Source organism: Rhamphochromis longiceps, linkage group LG9 (assembly GCF_057381845.1).
Source record: "Rhamphochromis longiceps isolate RC_006_pf linkage group LG9, R_longiceps_female_GT1.1, whole genome shotgun sequence".
NCBI lineage: Eukaryota > Metazoa > Chordata > Actinopteri > Cichliformes > Cichlidae > Rhamphochromis > Rhamphochromis longiceps.
In genome coordinates this window covers 27,233,146-27,258,331 of record NC_140565.1, presented here as the reverse complement: position 1 = coordinate 27,258,331, position 25,186 = coordinate 27,233,146, and the positions used below count along the sequence as shown (strand labels likewise).

The window sequence follows — 25,186 nt, the reverse complement described above, 5'->3', positions numbered from 1 at the left end:
AAAAGTGGAGAGGGAAAGACAGCAGACGCAGCATCTAAGAATAAGCACAGCAAGAGCAACAGGAAACCCTTGACTGACAGAAAGGAAGGCTGTGAGCTGGAGACAGTATCATTGATTCCCATGCTTTTGATAGTGTGCTATCAAAATGCTTTTGATAGTTAGCTGTCAAAAGCATAGCATAGCTTTTGGACCTTGAAATCAAGCTGTGACCAATAGGTCCCTATGTAAATTATAAATATACAAACACGGTTATCAGTCTGTGATCAGCCAGCAGATCAGAGAGCTCAAAAGAGGATGGAGCCCTTCCCCCTTCAGGCTGTAACATACTGATCTCTTGTCAGACAGCTTATGGATTTTCTGTTTCAATCCTGACATGAGAACTGAGTGATTCCTTTTAATTACACGTATATGTTAGAAAAATCAGGACAAATCTGAATCCCTTCACCCGTCACGCAGCTTTTAAGTTTGTTTCCCTACATGTTGTTGTGTAACGCGTTGATTGATGGTGCAGGTGTGACCGTGGCTCGAGCCTGTTACACACATCCACTACACATCCACACATACAAACACCACCCACCGCTTCTTGTTTGAGGTGTTTGTCTCCCAGCCCGTTAAAGGGCGCTGTGGGTGATAAAAGCTCAGGCGCACTTAAGTGGCCGCGCCTGAAAAGGAGCGCACCTCTCCGGAGCGCACGGTGGAGGGGCGGGTCTAACGGGACAGAGCATCTCTTCTCCTCATTCATTCGCAAAGTGTCTCTCTCAGACTAGAAAGTAGATTACTTACAGAAATTACCCCCTTGCCTTACCTTCATGCGCGCAGACTGTGGAGACATCCGTACGCCTTCGCCTCTCCAGATGAGTGAAAAGCACCGAGACCGGATGGTTCCCTCCCGAGGTACAAACTTCCGACTGGTGCAAACTTCGCGGCTCATCCCGGTATGATAATTTCCAACTTGAGCCTGAGCTGCGCGCACTGTCCCGAGGGAGTAGCCCGCAGCACTGAGGCGACGGACGCGTACGAGGAGGTATCCGGTTCCCTGCCCCCTCCGTCCCTGAGCCCGACTGGGCACCTTGTGGTGGCGGTGTGCCTGGGCTTCATCGGCACTTTCGGGTTTCTCAGTAACTTCCTGGTGCTCACGCTGTTCTGCCGGTACCGGGCTCTGCGCACGCCCATGAATCTCATGCTGGTGAGCATCTCCGCGAGCGACCTGCTGGTTAGTGTGCTGGGGACTCCGTTCAGCTTCGCAGCCAGCACCCAGGGGCGGTGGTTGATCGGACGCGCTGGGTGCGTTTGGTATGGGTTCGTTAACTCATGTTTGGGTAAGAATATTTATTATTATCATTATTAATAATTTATTATTTTTATAATTATTTTAATTAATATGTTTCATTGGAGAATGAATGGCCAAAACAACAGAAGTATTTCTTTTAATTTCTTTTAATGTCTAATCTTCGCTTTCCTTTTATTTCCCCTCAACAAAAATCGAAATACTTATTGCATCGTATTCTGTTGCCTGTCAGACCGGGTCTGTTTATAATTTCATACAATTTTCGTCTTTTCCCAACAAATTTAGCCTGTGTGAAAATCTCATGTCATCATCATTTTTATCCAAAGCTGTTTCACAGGCAAAATTAAATGGCAGCTTGCAATGCATTCCTCGACTGCAGCAATGGGCAACAGAAATTCGGCATGATTAACAGCTTAATTTTCCAGGTAATTTCATAAAACGATTAATATTAATTAAAGGTAATTCGAGTTTTGTTATGAAGGCATCATCTGATGGTGGTGTGCTTCCAAACTTCCCTTACAGGGACATAAATAATGCGATCTGGTGAAGAGGACTCTGTAGCTAGATTTTTTATTTTCATTTTTTTGCAGGGAGAAGATGATTGGCGTTGAAAAGATGAACGCTAAAATAAACATAAAACATGGAAAAAGCATTTCTGATCGCATTACGCAATAAATCTGCTCTTGTAAGGCTCTTATCTGGATCCTCAGAGGTCTTGTCTCAGATTTGTGCGCACAGGACTGTTGACAGAGCTGGGATCAAACCAGTGACCTTTCGGTTTCGGGGCAATCACTGTAATTACTGTCTGGGATTGATTGATTGATGTCAGCCCCATGTTCACAAACCAAAGAATCCTGATTTTCTACCCACTGGAGCGATGAAAACCAGGGAAGAACACCAGGATGATTGGGAGGTGATCCTGCTGTGCCAGACTTTTTTCTCTCCCCTGAATGCAGATGTTCTTCTTTTGCACTAAAGGGACTTTCAAGTTTTAAGTGAACAATCAGCCTGCCCATAGACTTGAATACAGACCTGTCTTCACCTGTAAAGAGAGAGAACAAAAATGTCACTATAAAACCAGTTGTTTTCTCTAAGGAGTCTTGACAGCAAAGTTTGAGTGCTATTAAATGTGATGTTTCATTTGTGAAGTCTGAATTTGCAAGAATGTGCTGTTCCCCTTAATTTATGTGGTTTGTCTGTGGAGTTTGGAGTGAAGTTTGGGAAGATTTTGGCAGTTTTCTCTTTACACCTTGACTTGAACATAGATGTAGTAAGCTGTTGCCGTTTCATCTGTGGAGTCTGAACTTGCTGTAAAGTTAAGTACGCTGCTGTTGCTCTTTATTTAGCTGTTTTCATGGTGGAGCCTGGACTTTCAGGGAGGTGCACTGAGATGTTGTTGCTCTTAAATTTCTTCTCACTTAGAAGTTTGGAATTCAAGCAGTGTAAGGTGCAGCAGGATGTTGCTGTCACCTCTAAATATATTGTTTTACCTTCTGAGTCTGCACTTGGAGGAAGGTGCAGTACAATATTGCACTTGACTCAGCCATTTTATGAGTAGTCTAGTGTGATATAAGGTGCTCTACGGTGGTATTGTTTTCTCTTTGGAGTCAGGACGGTTTAGTGAAGTCAGTTGTCAAATCTCTTAAATTAAATTACTTTTTTATGGAGTCTGTCACTCTTAAATCTGCCGTTTTCTCTTTGGAGTCCTGACCTGCAGCATAGTTTCTCCCCCCTCAAACCACTTTCAATTTGGCCTGTGTTTTCTCATCTTTTCCCCACTGACCCAGCTCAACTTCACAGTTACTGGCCTGGTCAGCAGCTGCTCAATAAAGCCCTGGATGCTACAAGCATCGTCTTCTATAATCTATAACCTATACCTATATAGGTAATCAGAGCAGGTAACCTATATAGGTTATAGATATATAACCAGTTTTCTGGTTATATATCTATAACCAGAAAACTGAGCACTTAAGTTTGGACTATAATTTTTTCCACTGGTGCACGTTCAGGAACAACTGTGGAATAAACAAGCAATAACCAAGAGGATCAAAACTGTACGTAATGGGATCAAAGGGTTGTCTGAAAAATTACACACACAAAAAAAAACCCCTTGAGTGAGATGCTTCAGAGATGTTTCAGAGATGGGCACCCTGACATCAAAGAATTGAGTCGGGAGTGATTGATGACTTTTTGGTTTGAATTGATCAGACAAGTGGAAAAACAAGGAAATGTGCAGCCCAGTATGGACAGACGGTAACCTCACATCATACTGAGTGAGGCTTGTGGTATTTATTTATAAAATGCTGTGGGATTTGTTTCTTTCATCTCGAAGAGGAGTCAGAGCTCAAGCTAGACTGTTTTCTGGTGGAATAAAAGGGAACTCGAGGAGGAGCTTCAACTTGAATTGTGTTGTCTCTTTAGAATAAATAGTTAGATATAACCCAACAAACATCACTGCCTGCATTTCACAGAAAAGTAATCTTTTCAGATGCTTGGAAAGACCTTATTTCTGGCAAAACTGAGGTACTTGTGTTCGACCCTGACAATTTTTCTAAGGAGGTCAGTCATTACACCGGCTCCCACTCCAGCAATATCATATCATCTGCTAAGAGCCTTGGTATCATGTTTCATCAGTATTTGCATTTTGAATCTCATATCTAATCCAGTCTTGTTGCCTTCATTTAAGAAACATCACAAAAAACAAACCTCAATGATCAACTAGCCTGTGTCAAACAGGCCCAAACTCAGCAGCTAGGCTCCTAACAAGCCTGGGAAATTCAGAATTTTAAAGTTTCATTAATAACATGTAAAGACCTACACGGCAGGCATGTATACCAGGCCTGCTGAGATTTTATTCCAACATTTGGCCTCTCCAATCATCTGATCATCTGTTTCATGCTTTTATTTTAAGAGGTGACCACGCTTTTGAAGTTGGAGCTCCTACACTTTGGAACAGGCTGGCTTAATTTAATTTTAAACATCTGCTGAAAACTCATTTTGACTCATTTTCTTAATCGTTCTGCTCTTTACTTTTAGCTCTTGTTCTTGTATGTGTGAAAGTGTGCATGCAAGAATGAATGTAGGATTGTATGTTTGACTGTGTGGACATGTATACTTATCTTTAATCTTTAATGTGTGGTTTTATCCCAAATATAAAGTAATAATGTTAAAAAAAATCTATATACATAAATTTGTTATTATTATCTAAAAAAAAGATTAGTGGATGCTTTAACATGACATTTGATTTGGTTATGATTTGATAGTAATCACATTTACAGAGCACCTACTTGGGTACACAGACTCATAGCTCCATATGCACTGTGAATTTATTTATACCTGCAACTTGAAGATCAGAGCTTATTGTCTGCATGCTGTGATGTCATGGTGTTGCAGTAGTGGGTTCCAACTTTCTGTTTTTTGAGGAGTTTGCAAAGATCAGAGCATTCCTATAGGCTCAAATTGTGGTCATAAATATTTTGTACTTGTAAATCGGTTTTGTACTTGTAAATCAGGATTTATATGTGAAAAAAAGAATTTGTGTGTGGACTTAGCCAAAATAAATACGTGTGAAACTCTGTAAGTTACAAAAACGAATTTTGACCCTATTTTTCCTCCTTTCATCTGATTGGTCAATGTCATGTCAATCACAAATTTTACTATCCAATCAGAGAACAGATTGGTTTGGCTGTCGGAGGGGCGCTTTTTTGAACTGCAGGTCCTTGAAGGGTAATACAGTTTGAAGCTGGAGGATCTCTATATAAATATCCGATAGAAGCGAGGTCCCATAACTTTCAGCAGCTGTTGAAAGGGTAAAGTTGTGGTATATCAGTGGTTAGAAATACCATTATTACTTTAGGATTAGTTTAACACAAAGTCAGACCCAGGACCATGGCTGTGAGTCACAGTGCGCAGCATAAAGGTCCTTTCACATCGGATGCAGGATGTGCTGCTAATGCTAACTAAAAGCAAAGGCGCTGGCTGCTGAGCTCTGTGGGTTTTTGCAGCAGCTCTACCTGTACTAGATGCACCTGCTCCTTGTCGTTTCTATCTCTGACTTTATGTTCTCTATAAGAGTTTTTTTTTTTTTTTTTTTTGCCAGTTCTTCAAATGTTCAACAAAAACATGTATGCTAATTCATAACGAAGAAAGCTTTGTAACTATCCCCACTAGTGAAGACTGTCATTTCCAAAACACTGCCCCCCCCCCTCCCCCGCGGTTCGCAGTGCTGTTGAAAAGGCTGTGGAAGTCCCTGTATTAAGCACATAAACCTGCGACACAAAAATCACCAAACCACCACAGACTGTTTTCCTTCGTGGTGATGAAGGAAAACGCTGGGCTGGCATGTAAAAGGGCATTTATTCCCTTCAAGGACCTGAAGCTCCATAAAGTAGGGGTGCAACGATATTCGTATCGATATTGAACCGTTCGATACAGTGCTTTCGGTTCGGTACGCATATGTATGAACAATACAACATTTGTAATTTATTTTATCAATTTTCCTTCTGACGATGCTGTCTGTGTTGAGCGCTCAGTGAATCTGCGTTCGACTACTCCGCCTAGGCTGCACTGTCCAGCGCAGATCCACTGAGCGCTCAACACAGACAGCATTGTCAGAAGGAAGAGGGCAGGGCACCTCCCCCACCCTCATTCAGTTCTGGCGTTTGGAATTATTTTGGTTTTCATGTGACGTATGACCCTGAAGGTAAGCGAGTCATGGACTAAAGTAAAACAGTATGTTGGATGTGCCATGCAATGCTCAATTACATGGGTGGGAGCTAGTGTGTTAGTGCAGTTAGCTCTTAACGTGTTGGCCGTCTAGCCCCATGCACGGAGCTATCGGCGGTAGCTCGTTAACGGAGATTTGCCGTGTTGTGGCGTTAAGGTCATTTCAACGAGATTAACCTGAAAGCACTAGTGGGAACACGACGAATATGACTGCACATTTACGCCGACATCATCCTAGTGCAAAGACAAGTGGAAGCAGACAAAAAAAAGCAAGCATGCTACTAACTTTAGCCGAGTCATTTAGACAGCTGTTAGCACATGATTCTCCTTATGCTGCTGAGAATATAGCCCAGAAGAAGCGGATAGTATAGCTTTTATTTTGGAAAGAGCCATTTCTCTGTAATAAACTCTCTTTTCCAAAGATGAGTGATTCCTCAATCAGACACAGGGCTTGCAATATCGCTAGCCCGACGTCCCGGAGCTAGCGATTTTTTCAGTCGGGCTACCAAAATCTATCTCTTCCCTGCCCGTCGGGCTATTGTAGGAAAAATATATGTCAATGCTTTTGCATTCTTTCAGAAATGTAGCTGGGTAATTATGTCATTGGCATCGGTGAGCCACTGTCAATATGTGACATATTGAAGTCGCGTTTGAATTTGCGCTTGTTTTTTTGCTTTCACTTTGCAATCGTGCGAACTGTGTATAGAGAGCGACAGCACTGATCTGTGAGTGATGATAATTTGTGCACCAATTCCTCTGACATCGTCTTATTAATCGTTAGCTTACTATGCAAACATGACAAGTGAAATCTCCCGCAGCAAGCTTAAACATGTGAGAGGTTGATCGCGCAGAGAATCGCTGAGCTTATGTGAGTCGTGTGTAAAAGTAGCAGTATATATATTTTAGTTCTGCTGAGCCAAATAAGACAGGTCAGGGTGAAGAAGTGACAGCCAAAGAAAAGCTTACCACAAAACGGAGAAGTTATGACAAATCAGACTATAAGGCAAAAAGAAAGTGCAGCTTTATGGTTTCATGGACAAAAGAATTTCTGTGGCTGCAATATGATGAGCTAAATAACCAGGGCTGCACATAAGTGGTCCGCAGGTGCGCATTCGCTGTCAAAATAAAAAACACGCACAAGGGTTAGGGTTAAATTTAAAAACTGTACTTTTGAGTTAAAATATATATTTATAATTTTAATAAATGACAAATTAAAAATGCATGAACATTTTTTGTATCGAAAAAATATCGAACCGTGACACCAAAGTATCGAACCGAACCGTGAATTTTGTGTATCGTTGCACCCCTACCATAAAGCACCCCTCCAATAGCCAAACCCATCTGTTCTCTGATTGGATAGTTAAATTTGTGATTGACATGACATTGGCCAATCAGATCAAAGGAAGAAAAGTCGGGTCAAAATTCGTACTTGTAACTTGCAGAGTTTCGCACGTATTTTTTGGCTAAGTCCACACACAAATCTTTTTTACACACACACAAATTCTTTTTACACATACAAATCCTGATTTACAAGTACAAAATATTTATGACCACAATTTGAGCCCATACATTCCCTTTCACTTTTCAACTACATATCAATCTTTTCAATGAGTTTCTGCTGGTGAAAATCTATTTGTATTCAGTGGATTAAATATTTGCAACAGCTTAACAAATTTCAGCAATTTGTTTGCATGTAAGAAGCTTCATACTGTTGAAATGCAGTGGCACAAAGTGATGGCAGAGTTCTGTTGTGCACTTCAATTGCTACAAATCTTACCAGCCTGCATTAGAAGCAGCTCCAACTAAAAAAAACTAAATAACTGAATTGAAGAAATAAATAAGAACTACCTTTATTTATCCGAGTGTTACTAGAAATATGTATTAAACTGGATACAGCAAAATTTATAGGTCTAGAAATAAGCTACTCAGTTTGTCGAGACTGATGTGAAAACAGAGCTGAGACCTAATTTCATCCCCTGTCTGGGTGAGCTGAGGTGAAATTCTGTCTGTTTTTTAATTCGCTAATGAGACATTGTCTGCTCTGATGCACGCACAGCAGAGCTACAGTGGTGATGGTTAGCAGGCTTGTCATCAAGCCTCATCAGGTCACTTTTGCTGGAATAAGGTCATTCTCATGAAGTCACTGACAACCATTTTCTCTTTTTCTCTGTCTTTTGTTGTTGTTTTGTTTCTCTGTGAACAAGCCAACACTGATTAATGGGCAAGCTATTGGAAGTGTATAATTGGGTAACAGACATGGGAAAGACTTTCTATGGCTTTAATTGTAAGTTTATTGGATGTTTGTGCTCTTGTGAACCTGCTTTAATGCACAAACGTGTGCATGTTATTCAAGAAATTATACTCAGATCAGATTAACTGTGTTGGGGGAATGAATCATTTTCTGAAAGAAATGTGGAAGTAGTGCTAATGTCACTTATATTCCACCAGTCTGTGTCAACTTTGGCACTGAACATTTTTTCTGTTGCAGATTAAACATATTTGACAGATGAAGTGAATGACATTGATCACTTTGTTATAACAACTCCTGTGGTTTTAGAATTCATATGGATGTGACTTTGCCACTTATCACTCATTGAGAGAGCCTCAATGTTATACAGTCTTTAAGACAGATACAGATATTTGGTGATTTCAAAATCAGATATTTAGATATATGTTCAATTTTTTGTCTTTGACACAAAACATACACAAATTTGAGGGAAAGCTATTTGTGTATGCAACAGAGACTGCCCTCTGGTGGACAAATGATGCAACATCATTGAAGGGGTTGAAGGGTGTTTCTCTAATTTACTTTTTCAATTTTCTCTTATTAGCGTTTATAAATGCTGATGCCAAATAGCTAATATCAGCTAAATCAATATGCGGATGAATCAGTTGGGCTGTAGACAGCAGTGGCTGCCCCCAACTGTTCAGTGGGACAAACTACAACAACACAAAAACTGCTCAGGACCACCTGGAGGTGCTCAAGGCAACGGCACACCAAAGATTTCACGAATGCACTGGAATAAGCCCGACCCACAAAAGCTGAACTTACAGGAGTCATTAGCAATTAATATTGTAGTTGCCAGCTTGAGTCATACTTAGTGGACCTGTTACAATCATTTCCAGCTAAATCCACTCTTAATATCATCACAGAGCCAAGAATAGAAAAAACAGTCTGAAACTGAGTTTGAAGTCTGAGTTTTTAGATTACTCTCACATATAGAAAAGTCTCCACTTCAGAGGTAAAACATTTAGTGGTCTAATGGATTTGTTATATCTGTGGAAACTTTTCTCTTCTTTTCTTTTCCCTATTCTTTTAATCTAATAGTGCTTATATTACAATTTTACAATACGTCCCCTGTTTAAAGTTTGCAGATGACATGACATTTGCTCTCAGAAATGTGGTGGCAGAAATCAGACTCATAGAATCTCCTAACCTGATCAGAGAAACCAGGTTAGGTATTTACATAATACTGAAGGAATTGCATACAGTAAACATAGTGCTGCATGTTGTGCTGAGGTGGCAGTGATGGGTAATGCAGAGAAATGAAGAAAAAAAATTATGTCAGCTGGAGTGTACGAGGAAGATGGATGGAAAGAGACAGCAGGAGTGAGATGAAGAAGGAGAAAGAGAGAGTGAGACAAAGGAAAAGAATGAGAAGAAAAAAGACAATGAAAGATGATTAGCTCCTGTGCTGACTCAGGCTTGGAACGTGGGGTCATTCATTTTACCATAAATCTATTCCACACTAGTATGGAGTTGGATGGGGAAGAATCGGGCCTCAGGTGAAAATCCCATTAAAATGCATGTTGCAGAATCAGAGTGGGCCAAGTTTGAATCAAAGCCAACTTTTAGGGGTTGATATTCTAACCAGGCTCCAAGTGCAGACTGTGCAGTCAATATAGGAAATGAATGGAAGATTTGTTGCCTTTAGAAGTTGCCCAGTTGCTGAGGTGGCAGACCATTCATATGAAGAGAATCCACTATATATTTACCAGAGTGTATTATTTACCGGAGATTATGCAATTAATTTCTTTCCACAATACTCATTTGGTTTTCTTGTCCTTTTCATGAGCTTTTATATTGCTTCCTAAAACAACAGTAAGATCAATGCTATACTTTTACTGTGCAAATAGATTGAATAATTATATAAAATATGAAAGAAATCACACTACAGAGAGTATTTAGAAGTGTTTTAGGGGTGGTGGGGAGGGAAGTAACCAATAAGATGAGTGTGGCGCAAGTATTAGATTTAACAGGTGACCCTTTTGGATGGATAGATGTCAGTGGTTCTTTCAGCTTGTCCCCCTTGTTTCTTTGGCAAATGACACGTGGACAGTGTTGCCAGCAGAAAGCCTCTTCTCTCTTAGAAGAGGTTGAAAGCACAGCTTAGGTTTTCAAAGTTGCATCCAAACAAAGATTTCTGTATCTTCTGTATCTCCTTTGGAAAGACAAGCCCAAAGTGGAGATGCTTGTCCATCATGCACAGCCTCACTTTTGGAGTAAGCCAAACTCAGCATGTCAGCACAAATATAGTGTGGTGGTGGAGGGATGTTGGGGTCGCTTTGCAGCCATAGAACCTGGGCAATTTGCAGTCACTGAGTTGACCATTAAGTCCTCTGTATGCCAAAGTGTTCTAGAGGCCATCTGCCTGACAGCTAAAGCCTGGCCCATGCATCAGAACAATGATCCTGAGCACAGCAACAAATCTACAACAGAATGACTTAAAAAGAAAAGAAGGTGTTGCAATGAAACAGTCAAAGTCTACTCCTCAATCATAGTGAAATGCTGTGGTGGGACCTTAAGAGAAATGTGAAAAAAGTCATACAGAAAGAAAATATGGGCTAGAGTTCACATAACTGTACATTTAAGAATATTACAAGCTTCATTTATTAATTTCATTTAATTACATTTTTTAATGAGATGTTGGACACTGGAGTCAATTGTAAATTACCTAAGAACTCAAAGAGATGAGAATAGGCCTGGCTCAGGAGTCAACCTTATGCCTAATGAGATGCTGGGTTTTTGTTGTTGTTGTTGTTGTTGTTTTAATTTGTGGATGTTGAGTTTACCGAACTGCAGAATTTCACTCTTAAATGTTTTGCTATCAGCCTTGTTTGTACTTTGTCCTTTGGGGGCTGTTGTATTAAAGGATGTAAGCCTTTTCTCCCTGCGACTGTGAACTGGATAAGCAGTTAAGAAAACTGATGGATGGAAGTCTTTTTCATTAAGAAAAAAAAAACACAGAGGGAGGTAAAGAAAAAATTATTATTATTTTTCCTTGTCCAATTTTATTGTTATTCAAAAATAATCTTTATCTGTACAGCTTCTTCCCCTGAGCCATTCAGAGTGCCAACAAACACTATCCCCCACCCCCCTCTCCTCCCTACTCACCTCACCAATCTGAGCCACGGTGTGAGCACCCCTCATCACTCAGGCCACACACATACAGACTCTATACTCAGACCAGGTTCTTTGCACTGCTTCCAACACTTTGTTCGCCAATTTGTGTCTTTTCTATGGTGTGCCTTTCTCTTATTTTGTGTGTAGGAGTCTCAGCCATTGCCTTGAGAAGGAAAAGTGGAAGAGCTTCTAGGTCAGTTATGTAGGAATTTTCCAACTGGGATGAAACCCCAGGGCAGATGCAGAACATGCCATGGAGGGTTTGTCTCTAGGCTAGAATGGTGGGGACAGAGTGGGAAAAGTCTTCTGAGACTTCCTCTGGTGGAAAATGGATGAGTGGATTGGGGGAAGTGTTCTCTCTAAACAGAGACAGACTGCTGCTGTGATGATACGGCTGTCATTATGACTTTAACCATGACTAAGATTTATTAGTTATGATTCTTGCTCTGATTATTTTTTTTTAATGAGTCTGACTCTGTATGTATGCAGAGATGGTTTATTGTGTTGAAGCTACTGTATGTCGGCAACATAATGAAGCACACAGGTTCAGACAGTAACAGCTGGATGTGTCCGTGGATGCCACCACATCAGCTGCTGGGTGAAGCAGCTGCAGCTGTGTTCACAATCAGTAGCTGCACACTGTTGGAGGCGATCCTTTTAAAATGAGGAGTGAGCACAAAATCCACAAATAATAATATTAATAATAATGGATTGCATTTATATAGCACTTTTCGGGGCCCTCAAAGCGCTTTACAATTCCACTATTCATTCACTCTCACATTCACACACTGGTGGAGGCAAACTACAGTTGTAGCTACAGCTGCTCTGGGGCAGACTGACAAAGTGTAACATTAACCATTCTTTGCAATGTATCAGCAGATTGCTTCCCTGAACGTGGTACACAGTACCACAAACTCACACAAGCTGTTTAGATCATTTTTATAAAACACTACTGCTGCACTCTGAAAAAATACATTTTTAGGGTAAAAACATTAAAGAAATGCAAAGCCAACCTGGCCAAAGAACTGACTTTGGAGACCCCTAGTGGCGACTTTAAATATATGGCAATTAAAATATTTGTTTTCATTTTTTTTTAGTGTGTTGGCTTTTATCAAGAACTTTAAACTGATATTTTTTTGTTTTTGTCTTAGTACAGAGTGTAATGAAGTTTCTGTCTGACCTGGAAAACTACACATCTGAAGTGTCCATGCTTTATCTAGCCAGTAATGAAAAGTGAGAGCTCTCACTCCCTCTTCAGCCACCTGAAAACACACACACACACACACACACACACACACACACACACACACACACGCACACACGCACACACACACACACACACACACACACACACACACACACACACACACACACACACACGCACACACACATCTTTCACAAGACATGCCAGCACCAAATCATTTCCATTATTTTCAAGACACTCACCCTTTGCTATTCCTCTCAACACATCATGCGCCCAGCCCCGGTGTGCTGTCCACGCCAACATGGCATGGTTTCAGCCAATCAGAAGGCTTCATTATGCATTAAGGCACTCTGATTGCCTGTAATCAAAGTCTCTTTCCCAAGCAGACTCAGCATAATGGAGGTAAAGTGCCTCTGCACCAGTACTTTCGCCTGTATGTGTTGATTAGCTCTGATTTAAGACTTAACTCACTTCAGCAACAATTTTCTTTCATCAATCTGCAGTTAACACAGAGGAAAGACAGCACATGGCTGTGCTGTCTGCAAATCAGTGTTTCTGTAAGTAGTGTTTCTTTTTTTCATTTTTTGGTGTGAACAGGTTGTGATGATATTTTAAACTACTAGAGGATACAATGACTCAGGGTTTGTATCAGTCCACGACACAACTTCTGCTGTTGAATAAACTCCATTTTCAGTTAACTGAAAGTTTCCCAAATGAATTAGAGCTACTCGGTTGACAATGATTAAAACTGTCAATAAATAATCTATCAGTTGTTTAGGCTAATTTGCTTTCTTTTCTTAACCAAAGAATATATTGACTATGATTTGATTTTATTGTGTTGGTCAGAAAAAAGAAGCATTTAAAGATCTTTTGAGGTTTCGTTAAATTGTGATGCAATGCGTGTTTCCAGTGTTGTTTGTCAATTAACTAAGACATTCTCCTCTGTGAAGAAAAAGTTCTTCAAAAGTCCTTTTAGTTTTTTTAGTGTTTTCTGGTTATCATGAAACCAATCTTCAGATTGAGCTTGAATGGAAATGACTACCTGCAGTTCGAATAGTCAGTGTTCAGTAGTTTTTTACTTACTGCCAGTAGCACAAAATCAAAACATTGAACTGAAAAAGAGGGAAAAAAACAGTATGCAAACTCTAGTTAACCAAAAGAAATGTGAGCATGTGTTGAATACTGCTATTCGGATTCTTTGTAACCCGTGTTTTTGTAGGTACAAATGATTGCCAAATGCTAAAAGTGATACAGAAGCACTCACTGAACGGGGGTATGTCTGATTGCACCTGCTCAAAACATGGCTGTGCAGAATGGATAGATTATAGGTTGCCGCTTTATCAAGAAGCAGTCATTGAAACAAGATTTTCTCACAGGAAAACAAAGGCAGAAACAATCAGTTTAATTTAAACATGGCCACCTATCTTTACCTTTCATACCATTTCAAAGACTTGTTTGAGGGTTAAACCTGGGATTACGAGGCATGGGAATTCATAAATATGAATGAATGTAGAAAGTCAAATAACAGTGAATGCGTTGTATGTGTGATCCTCCCACTACACCCAGAGTGGAGCAGGCTGAAGGCCCTGTAGTGGAAAGAAGTACATAAGCAAAGAGACAAAAACATTCTGATTCGGTTGACATATGATAATGCCTGAAGTAAACACGTGTGGATGAACAAAAAGCTCAAACCTTAGTGCGCTCCAAGATGTACAAATTGAAATTAATCTAGCAGGCCTTTGCCATCACAGTTACTGTAAAGCTTTCAAAGCAAATGCCAGCTAATGAAGTTCATTCTCCTCTGTTTGTGCCCCAGCAATGCAAAGTTAAACGCTATTAAGATGATCAAAGCGAGCGGAAAATTGACATGACTTCGTATCTAAATGTATCAATCAATAACTCTGAGGGAAACAGAACGCAGTTGCTCCAGTTCTGAGGAAAGCTTTTTCATTCTCCTCTGCTCACTGACTCCCAAAAGCCCAAAATTTGCTTGATATCTGGGTCTGACCACTTGTTCTGAACTTCTCCCTCCTCAGGTATTGTTTCCCTCATCTCATTGGCTGTTTTGTCCTACGAGCGCTACTGCACCATGATGGCGCAGACTATTGCAGACGGTAGAGACTTCCGCCCAACCCTGGCAGGGATCTGCTTCTCCTGGCTTTACTCCGTGGCCTGGACCGTGCCTCCGCTGCTGGGCTGGAGCAGATATGGTCCCGAGGGTCCCGGCACCACCTGCTCGGTTGACTGGAGGACACGTACGCCAAACAATATCTCCTACATCATCTGCCTGTTCACCTTCTGCCTCGTTCTGCCGTTCGGCGTCATCCTCTACTCCTACGGCAAGCTGCTGCACGCCATCAGACAGGTGCGAATCTGCAATATAAATGTTATGAGAGCGTTTGTTCCAAAGTGAGAAAATGAGCCTTTCGGGAAAAACAGAACACTAATTCTGTCATGAGATGTGACTGTCAAGACAGTTGTGTGGAAATGACCCAGATTTGAGATGAGACACCACAAGGTCATCTATACATTATGTGATTTATATGTAGAGCACAAGAGCGGCCCCTTATCTACGACTTCAATCGAATCACGAGTGTATCATAAGCCTCTCTTTACTGTATAGCCCGGGGCTGCAAAGCCGACAAGAGAGCGGGTAACATGAGTACAAACATTTCAAAGACTTGAGCTTGAAAGCTGAGAAATTTGAACCACCGATCAGGTTTGACTTTTCAACAACCGTCCATTAAAGCTGCCAACATCGTTTTCTTCTCTTGTCTTTAACTTTACGCCTTCGCTGCCGGTCGGGGAGGCTCGGGTCAAACTGCAGCTGTGAGTTTTCTTTTAAAAGCCTCTGAAGCCACATCATATGTGCCAGAGCATAATTGATACCTCGAAGCAAGAAAGAGCAGACAGAGAAAAATGGGAAATCATGACCTGAATTCTGGATGACAGTCATAAATTGTGTCTTCATATTGCTGCTGAGCCGGTGAACTGTTGTAACGGCTCCGGTTATGTCTGAAACTAGGTTGTGTGCTCAGTTCTGTTTTAAATATTAATGGTTTTATTTACACTACCAATCAGAGGTTTGGAGTTCCTCTAGTTCAAGCATTTTGTGTGTTGTGTATTGTCAACATATAGAAAGTACAGCATAGATATTTAAGATATCATCTCACATTTGACTTCTGTATTTATGACCTTGAAGGAGGTCAAATTCTAATAATTTTTCCTTAAAATTAAATACTACCTAGAGAGTGAACTTTGGAGGAGGTTTATGCTCTCAGAGTGCTTCTGGTTTGTTGTTTAAACATTTTCTAATAATTTATTTTGATGTAGTTTATTTATTTATTTTCAAAATGAGTTTAACTTCACATAATACAAACACAAACCACAGGACTATAACTTGGAGGAAAAAGCTGAAGATAAATTTCACACTTTAGGATTTAGAGTATTATTATTCCCTTCAGGTGTAATCTTTCTATTTCCCTCCTCTCCTGGTTTAAAGTGCTTTGCTCTATGGATTAAACTAGGATTTTGTTGCTTATTTCCAGCTTCATTCTTTTTTAGCATTCTGCCTTATGCCCATATTAAATAGTTCTTGGCTTTTTGACACCATAAGGATCTAAGAGTGGAGAAAAGTAAGCTTCTGGGCCATAGGGATTTCCATTATTTAAAATAATGGAATTTCTGCTAATTTAAACTTAAATATAACTTCTGCATTATCTTGCTTACCACATACTGCTGTATTTATGAAAATACATCATTTTAATCAGACATAAGGGCAAGATATATATCGTTAGCTTCATAGCATAATTGCCTAAGTCATTTGACTAAGTCAATGACTTAGGCACTTATGCTATGAAGCTAACGATATGCAAAGATAGAAAATGCCTCAATCATTCCAACAATAATGAGATTAAGTCTGCCTTTCACAGTGTTTTTACCAGCTAGTAGCATTAGCTACATCATCAGTGTGACATTATTACTCATATGTAAAATCCATATAACTTTAAAACGTAAGAGCACGAATCAGTGGACTGTAAAGCAAAATACTCCATTACCTGCCACATACAATCGTACTATACTTAGCACAGAAACAGATGACAAATGGTCATTCAAGATCTTCATGTAATAAAAAAACAACAACAATCAGGTAAATATTGTGATTGGTCAGTGAATATCAATAACTAGTAACAGTAACATTCAATATTTTAAAGCCTGACTTTGACTGATTTTCACATTAGAAAGCTGAAAATGGTAGTTTGGTAAGAAAAATGAAGAGCAGCACAGAGCTTCAGTCTGCAGCGTGGTGTTAATGACAAGATTATAGGCAACTGTCTCCATTACACACTGCTGAGGCACTTCATTAAACCTCGAGGATACAGGCTTTCACGCTCAGCGCCGGCTAACTGTAGCGCCGAAAACTCTTTATGGAAAAGCCCAAATAAAAAACAAACAAAAAACATGTGAATGTTATGAAAAATGTACAAGAGAAGGAACGCTGATTTGCCAATGTTTCTTTTACTTTTATTTCATTGCATGTAATATGGTGACCAGTGTTGGTCAAGTTACTTGAAAAAAGTAATCAGTAACTAATTACTGATTACTTCCCCCAAAACGTAATCCTGTTACTTTACTGATTACTTATTTTTAAAAGTAATTAATTACTTAGTTACTTAGTTACTTTTTAAAAACACAATTTACAACCTGAAAAGGTGATATAGCCCAATTCTACTTTTTCTGCATAATCCATCATACAAAATGTAATCAAATGGAAAAGTCCCTTTTTAAAACTTATTTTATTCGTTTTAATCTTTTAACTTTATGCATCAAGCAAAAATTTAATTATATGCAACATTCTCTGACTGGAAGAAATTTGTTTAATATTTAAACCTATTTTCTGCACACTCCAGCACATAAAATAATTTTTTTTGTGTGTTTACACTCACTCTTTCAAATAGATGCAAGTAAAACACAGCAGAAAATAAATAAAGTCAAAGACTAGCGGTCCTTTTGCTCTATTTTCACCTGTAAAGCAGGAGTTGGGTAGGCGGAGGTTTACCCTGGTGCAGGTGTGCCGCAGCGGTCAGTGGAAGACTCCGCGAGTTTCTCTGTGAATTTCCCATTACGTTGTAGCGCACTTGGTGCTTGCTTGGAAGTTACGGGGTTTTTTTCGCTGTAAAAAGAAGTTTTCTTCCCACGCACAACGGACACTAATGTTTTTTGTCACTTTTTATGGAATCAAACTCAAAGTAAGGTCAGTACTTCCACGCTTTAAATGCTGCATGCTCATACTCTCTCCTGCACTCGATATATTGTCCGTTGTTGATCTGCACACAGCTGTAGTCACGAACGTTGCACTTGCTTACGTCACTGTCATGAGACATTCTCGCAAAAAATCACGGTTTTAGTAACGCAGTAACGCAGCGTTCCTACGGGAAAGTAACGGTAATCTAATTACCGTTTTTGGAATAGTAATCCCTTACTTTACTCGTTACTTGAAAAAAGTAATCGGATTACAGTAACGCGTTACTTGTAACGCGTTACTGCCAATCTCTGATGGTGACACATGTTAACTTCTTTTTATTCATGAATATAAATGCATTCTTCTTTTCAGGCTGATGGTGCCTGTCTGTAATATGTCGTTCTATTAGGGTCATTAATTAGGTTAAACATTATAATATTATGATTTTAACAATTTACACAGAAGCAGCTCCAAAGTAAGTTGTTCTTTAGGTGGAGAGATGGGATGAGTTACATACTCAAGGTCAGAGATGAGTTACTAAACCATATGGACCATATGATGGTGGGTGCATAACATAGAATCTTTGGATAAAACTTAACAGAAGTGGAGCCAGTGGGCTCCCTGCTCATTTGTAAGGATATTCTGTAAAGCAGATGGGGGTGGAGATGTGATATTGAGGTCCCACCTCCTCCTTCATGTTTAATAGCAATCTCACTGGGCAATCAAACTGGGCAAAATGTGAGGTACACCCTGAACAGCTCACCACTGTTGCAGGGCAAACACAGAGACATAGATGCCCATTCACATTCACATCTAGGGATATTTAACCCAGCATGCCTGTCTTTGGACTGTGAGACGAGGCTGCAGAACCCATGCAGGCACAAGTCCACACAGCTGGCTGGTGAATTTGAACACAGGGCCCTCCTATTGTGAACAAACAGTGCTCCCACTGTCCTACTGTTGTGTCATCTTTATGACATGCTGCAAAAATTGACTACCCGACAAACAAGCTGCAGCATGTCAGACTGCGCAGAGCTGCACAGGGGGTTGTGCTGTCTCCATTCCTCCATTCCTGCTCACCATGCCACATATAGAAATAATCTGATTTTACAGTGGTTGAATGGGCAGTAGGAGTACAAAACACTAGTGGATTTGTGGAGTGGTGTGAGAGGAATCTGCTTCTGAACCTGAATAAGACCAGAGAAATGGTGATCAACTTCAGAAGGAAAAAGACAGCTACAGTCTGTGTCTGTCCTAGGATGGGATGTTTATGTGGTAGAGGGGTACGTGTACCTGGCTGTCCATTTCAACAGTAGGCTGTAGCATAAAAGTGCAAGAGCAAGAGCTCTGTTTTCTAAGGAAGCTGATCCTTCAATGTGTGCAGCAAAATGAAGTAGTGCACTTAGCTGTGGTCTGCAGGGAGAGCAGCATTTTAGCTAGCAGCTTGAAATCTGAAAAAAGAAAGCGACCGGAGGACTTCTTTAAGTTGGTGAGTAGTTCCAGGTGTCTAATACCTGGGACTCTGGAGAAGCCTCTTGGATGCCAAGTGAAATGTATTCACAAACTTAAAGAAGTCCAGTTGCCTTCTTTTTTCCTGGATGACTGAGAACCTACACAGACATCAGAGCGATTAACACCACCAGGCTGAATAAGCGTATTTGGAAGGCTGTTTCTGTGACTGGCTGAAAATTGGACATTTTTACAGCTGTGGAAGAAAGGTCACTGAACAAACTGTAATCCATCATGGATAATCCTGCATTATTTACTGCAGGCAGCAGAGGACACATTGATTCAGCTGTACTGCTAAAAGGACAGATAGTTTTCTTTGTGTTAGTTTGTGATATAAACACAGATCTCAAAATTTGTTATTAGGATCTCATAACCTATAAAGATTTGTACCTAGTAGTTTATATGTGCTGATGAAATTAATAAAACCATCTCTGAGGTTCAGAGTTTAGGCTAAAATCTTCTACACTTCAACCAGAAATCGGTGAAGGATTTAACAGAGTAATGCAAAATCAGTTTGCAACAAACTTAAAAAGGCAAAATGTGTTTAAGCTGTCAGTGGTAACCCCAACACTAACTTTAGAGAACATCAAAAAGTACCAAACATATAGCTTTTGAAGCATGTCAGAATGGGCATTTTTGTGTCTTCTGTATAGCATTAGTGTTGGGTTTAGGGTCATAATCTGTGATGATTGAAGGAAAAATGGGAAATATTTACAATAATCATCTGAAAATGTCTTTCACAAATATAAAACTAAGTGAAGATCATGTTGAGTGATTGAGCCTAACCCGTCAAATAGTTGAAATAAATTCATTTGAAAAAAGCAGCACGGTGGCACGGTGGTTAGCACTGTTGCCTCACAGCAAGAAGGTCCTGAGTTCAATTCCACCATCAGGACGGGTCTTTCTGTGTGGAGTTTGCATATTCTCCCCGTGTTTGCGTGGGTTCTCTCCGGGTACTCCGGCTTCCTCCCACCGTCCAAAGACATGCAGCTTGTGGGGATAGGTTAATTGGATAATACAAATTGCCACTAGGTGTGAATGGTTGTCTGTCCTTGTGTGTTGGCCCTGCGACAGACTGGCGATCTGTCCAGGGTGTACCCTGCCTCTCGCCCTATGACAGCTGGGATAGGCTCCAGCGCCCCCCGCAACCCTGAAAAGGATAAGCGAATGGATGGATGAAAAAATAATATAAATTAATTGATAAAACTATTTCCAAATCACTGCTGTAAATATTCTGCTTGTCTGTTTATACACAAACAATGGCTCCCTTAATTCTCCTTGTTCTCTTTCTGCATGGATGCCTGTTTGTCATTGCCTTCGTTGTGATGTATGTCCTTCATGTTAATCTGTGACAGCTACATGCACAGTGAGTCTAAGAATTAGGGTTGCCTCAGTCTTCGGCTGTGCATCATATGTCTTCACATTAACTGTGGGAACTGTTCGTTTCTATTAGCCCTGTGGGTGTTGTCTGTGTTGATGTTGTTTGCACAAGAATTTAATTTGCCACACCATTTGCTGGTTCATGTACCGTGCTTCTCTGGGTCTTTTCCATGCCTGCAAGCATAAGGAACTTTTTTTTACTAGTTGTTTGGAGCAGAGACTCAATTTAAGTGTAACTGTATGCAATAATCACTAGTTCAAATATTCTCTGTATTGCAGTGTTACCTGTGAGTAAGCGAAGAAGAAAATAGTTACACACCTTCACTGAAGTCTCAATAATGCAACTGTTTTGGTTGTATTAACATTAAAAGCATGACCCCATACTAAATGCAAACACGTCACATTGTAACTTTTCAAAGTCAGTCTTCTTCTGCATCGCTAACGTGGAGGCTGGTAATCTCTGGAGGTCACCATCAGTTGGCTTCCTTTTATCCATACTGAGATATTTCAACCCATCAGATGGATTGTCCCAAAAATATGTTGCAAATGTGCATGTTTGTTGTCCAAAGAGGATTAAACCTTATTACATTAACCATATCAGATTTCAAAGCATCATTTAAATTCACATTCTATCGTAAACTGTGATTAAATTCCTTAAGATATGGAGACAAGGAGTGGAGCAGTTGGTACAGATAAAGAAAGTGATGCTGCAGACTCGGTTACTTTATCAGTGACGCCATCTGAATTAATTAAGCAGAGGAAGACGGGCCAGCTGTAGTGAGAAGTCTCTTAGCATATTGCATCCTGTCAGTGATGGCAGGTACATTGATGGATGTAGGTGTAGAGAACAAGGACCCCCCCCCAAAAAAAAAAAAAAAAAACAAGCAGAGAGTATAGCTGAGCAGGAAGATGACTATTGAGATTGACAGCTGCGATATTTTTTTAATGTCGTTTTGGCAGTTACTGTATACACTTCGTTTTTTTAATGCCCTTCACAGTTTCCTGTGGTCGACACCAAGTCAAACCTGGATCATCTTACATAAACAGTTTTTTTTTGGTAATGATTAAGATTTTTTAGAAAACTGTGTCTGGTTTTATTCATATTAAACAAGTGTGTTAAACAAACAAGCAAACAAACAAAAAAAGATATAGTCATAGACAGATGGTTTCTTCTGTCTTCATTCTTGTTTCTGATGATTTCTGAGTCTCAGTTAATGTTCTCTGTGTTGTTGTGCTGGTGCTTACTTTCTACATCTATGGTTCTTAGGCTACGTCCACACGTACACGGGTATTCTTGAAAACTGAGATTTTTCATTTTCGTTTTAAAAAAGAATCCCGTCCACACGTAAACGCAGAAATGAAGAAAAACGCTGCTAGGAACATGCCAAAGCAACAGGTGGAGATATATTCCTAACTGTGCAGAAATGTTGGCCAATCAGAAGTCTAGAAGCCTCGGTGGGAAAAAGTAAACAAAGATGGGGCATAGAAGCAGAACCGAGTCATATGTGTGGAGGGACAGTAACTGTGTGTGTATATGTAAGCATTTAAACACTGCAGAGAGTACAATTAACAGTAACAGTATTGTAGAAATTCATTTCACTGAAACAATAACGTGGCGCACACCTTTGACGCTGCGTTTTCACCATTTTTCTCGTCCACACGTAAATGCAAAAACTGAGTTTTTGAAAGTCTCCGCCCTGGCAGGCGTTTTTAGAAATCTCCATTTTCAGTGACCGAAAACGTCGTTTACGTGTGGACGAAAGATGCAAACGCAGAGAAAAATCTGCGTTTTCAAAAATACCCGGGTATGTGTGGACGTAGCTTTAGTCTTCAGTCACACAGGTCTAGAGATATAAAATGTAGATTCAGCAGCAAGTTGGTGAATGTCTGCTGACTATTTCCAGGTAAAATCAGCTGGAAAAAGGCTGCTGCACTGAAAACACGTGAGGAAAGTGTGATGCTAACTGGAAACTTTACCCTTCAAAGTAAAAGTTGGGCTTTTTGAAACATGTTGGTTTGTCTCCAGTTCTGGTATCTGTTGCACTTCATGGTTTCATCTTTATCCACTGCCAAAGCAATTGCAAGGATGCTTGTGGTGTAGCACTACACACCTCTCCACAACCAACTTCACCTAGCCCCAAATACACGTTTCCCCTGTGATCAGTGGTTGCCAGAAGGTTGCCAACTGGTCTCTGGACAGAATTTTACATTGCAAAATATTTTATTATTGTGTCTATTTGACATATATTCTGAGGTTTTGTTTTCTTGTCTTTTCATTTTAATCTATTTTTATTATTATTATATGGTCAAAGTAGGTTTCCCAGCATTCCTGTTATATCTGTGCCTGACTCACTCTGTGTTTATGCATTGGTCCTTTTTGTTTCCTTGTCTCATACTTCTTGTTTGTGACCATGTTTCCCTTGTTTACTTCCTGTTTTACTATGAAGTGTGTTTACCTGTTTGTTAATTATATTCATCTGTGACCCTCTCCTTCCTGTTTCTCATTACCAGTTAGTCTCTGTGTGTATAAAGACCCGTGTTTCCTCTCTGTCCTTGTCAAGTCGTCTGGTAATGTTTCTTTGTTAATTTCTTCAGGGATGCTTCCTTGTGCTTTGATTTCCACTTTCTTTACATTTTTGCACTCCATATTTTTCCTATTTGCATCTGCCATTAAAGGCTCATCTGTAGAGTTGGATTTCTTGTAAGATTACAACAGATCATCTTCATTCATGATCTCAGATCATTATTGTAAAGCAGAATTGGTCTACAAATGTGCACTCCTAACATGGTTCAGATTAAGCATAAGTAGCCAAAGTTTTATATAATTAAGTCAGTATATGTACATGTGTACATGTACGAGTGATCCAGACACTAGCATTCAGGGAGTTTTTATTCTTGGCTCTATATGTTGTCGTTGAGAGCAGATATCCTTTATTCAATCATCTCAGTCAAAGTCACCTGCTAGGCCACCGGCATCCAATCAGAAAAATGTTGGCTTTAAGGGAGAGCGCCTAAAATGACCCAGAAGTTGGTGTCTCAGGACTTGGTGCAGAGCAAACGAGGAGTGTAAATACTGGACTTTTATTCACTGGAGACACATGTAGGTTGAGAATTGTTAGGTAACTTGATAAATATGTCAGCTATATTATACAGCCAAACAATCACTGCAGTGGTAGAGAAAGTGTGCTAATAAATCCTTCCTGTCACTCTGTAATAAAAAGCTAAATGGATGCAATCAGTGGGAATTTTCTTTTATACTGAACAGTCAGTGACATTTTCATTTCGCTTAACCACATCAGATCTGCTGGTTTTGCTGGTCAATAAAAGAACAATATGCAGTTTGTTTTCACAGAAAGATACTGAGGAAAGTTTGAGAAAGATTGTTTCTTTCTGTCCACTAAATTAAGCCATGTTTCTACAGAGTACCGTATTTCCCGGACTACAAAGCGCACCTAAATATTAGCCGCACAAGCTAAAATCAGGGGAAAATCCTGTTTTGTACATACATTAGCCGCACCTGACTAAAAGCCGCAGGTGTTTCAATGTTGACTTATCATATGTAAGAGAATATGCACAAAGGGAATTGTCAGGAAAGAGATGGCTGTTTGGAGACACACCCCTTTTATTAATATTTTGAAAAACAAGTTATGGGTACATATTTGCACATGTAGTACATAACAGTAACCTACAGCACACCAGAAAAATAGATTCGGACTACCTTTTAGGCTCAGGTGCAGTGACACGGCTTTAACAAGAAGAAAAGTCAGTCATTCACCACCATCTTTCTCTTCTTCCTGCGCACTAAAACCACCAAAGTCCTCTTCTCCAGTGTCGGATACAAACAGGCTCAGGATGGCTTCGTCATCCACTCTTCTTCTCTCCTTCGTTGTCACTTTCAAAACCAAAGAAATCCTCATTGTCAGTGTCAGAGTCGAACACCCTCAGAAGGGCCGTGGCGGTGTCCTCCTCTCCATCATGCAGCAGTCCAGCCCTTCAAAATCCGTTGGTGATCGTGGATGTTTTCACACTTTTCCACGCTGTCAGAATCCACCGGTGGAGTTGGGCATAACTTGCTTTTTGGGCATAACTTGCAAGTTTATCGCCGCTCATCATCCACGCCTCCCGCTGAATGCGTAGCGCTACTTTGAAGTTTGTTTTTCGCGCTACTTCGTACGGCACTACGTTGCCTGGCGGACGGACATGTGACTAACATACCACTCTTGAACCCCGATCCTTCCGCCAGGCAACGTAGTGCCGTACAACAGCGGAACAAACAAAACAAATCGTCTTACGATATGACAAAAATCACGGACAATCCATAGAAAAGCCGCACCTGACTAAAAGCCGCAGGGTTCAAAGCTTGTGCAAAAAGTAGCGGCTTATAGCCCGACATTTACGGTAAGCCCTTAAGGCAGGAAGATAGCTCTTTGTTTC

General features: G+C 40.2%; 1 protein-coding gene across 1 annotated transcript in view; it reads left to right on the top strand.

Annotated features, from left to right (window-relative positions):
- The first annotated feature begins 678 nt into the window (after positions 1-678).
- Positions 679-25,186, top strand: part of tmtopsb (teleost multiple tissue opsin b) — a 49,938-nt gene continuing 25,430 nt past the window's right edge. The window contains exons 1-2 of the mRNA XM_085419115.1: positions 679-1,319; positions 14,658-14,986. Coding sequence (XP_085275241.1) covers positions 938-1,319; positions 14,658-14,986 — 711 coding nt within the window. The 5' untranslated portion in view covers positions 679-937. The remainder of the gene's footprint in view (positions 1,320-14,657; positions 14,987-25,186) is intronic.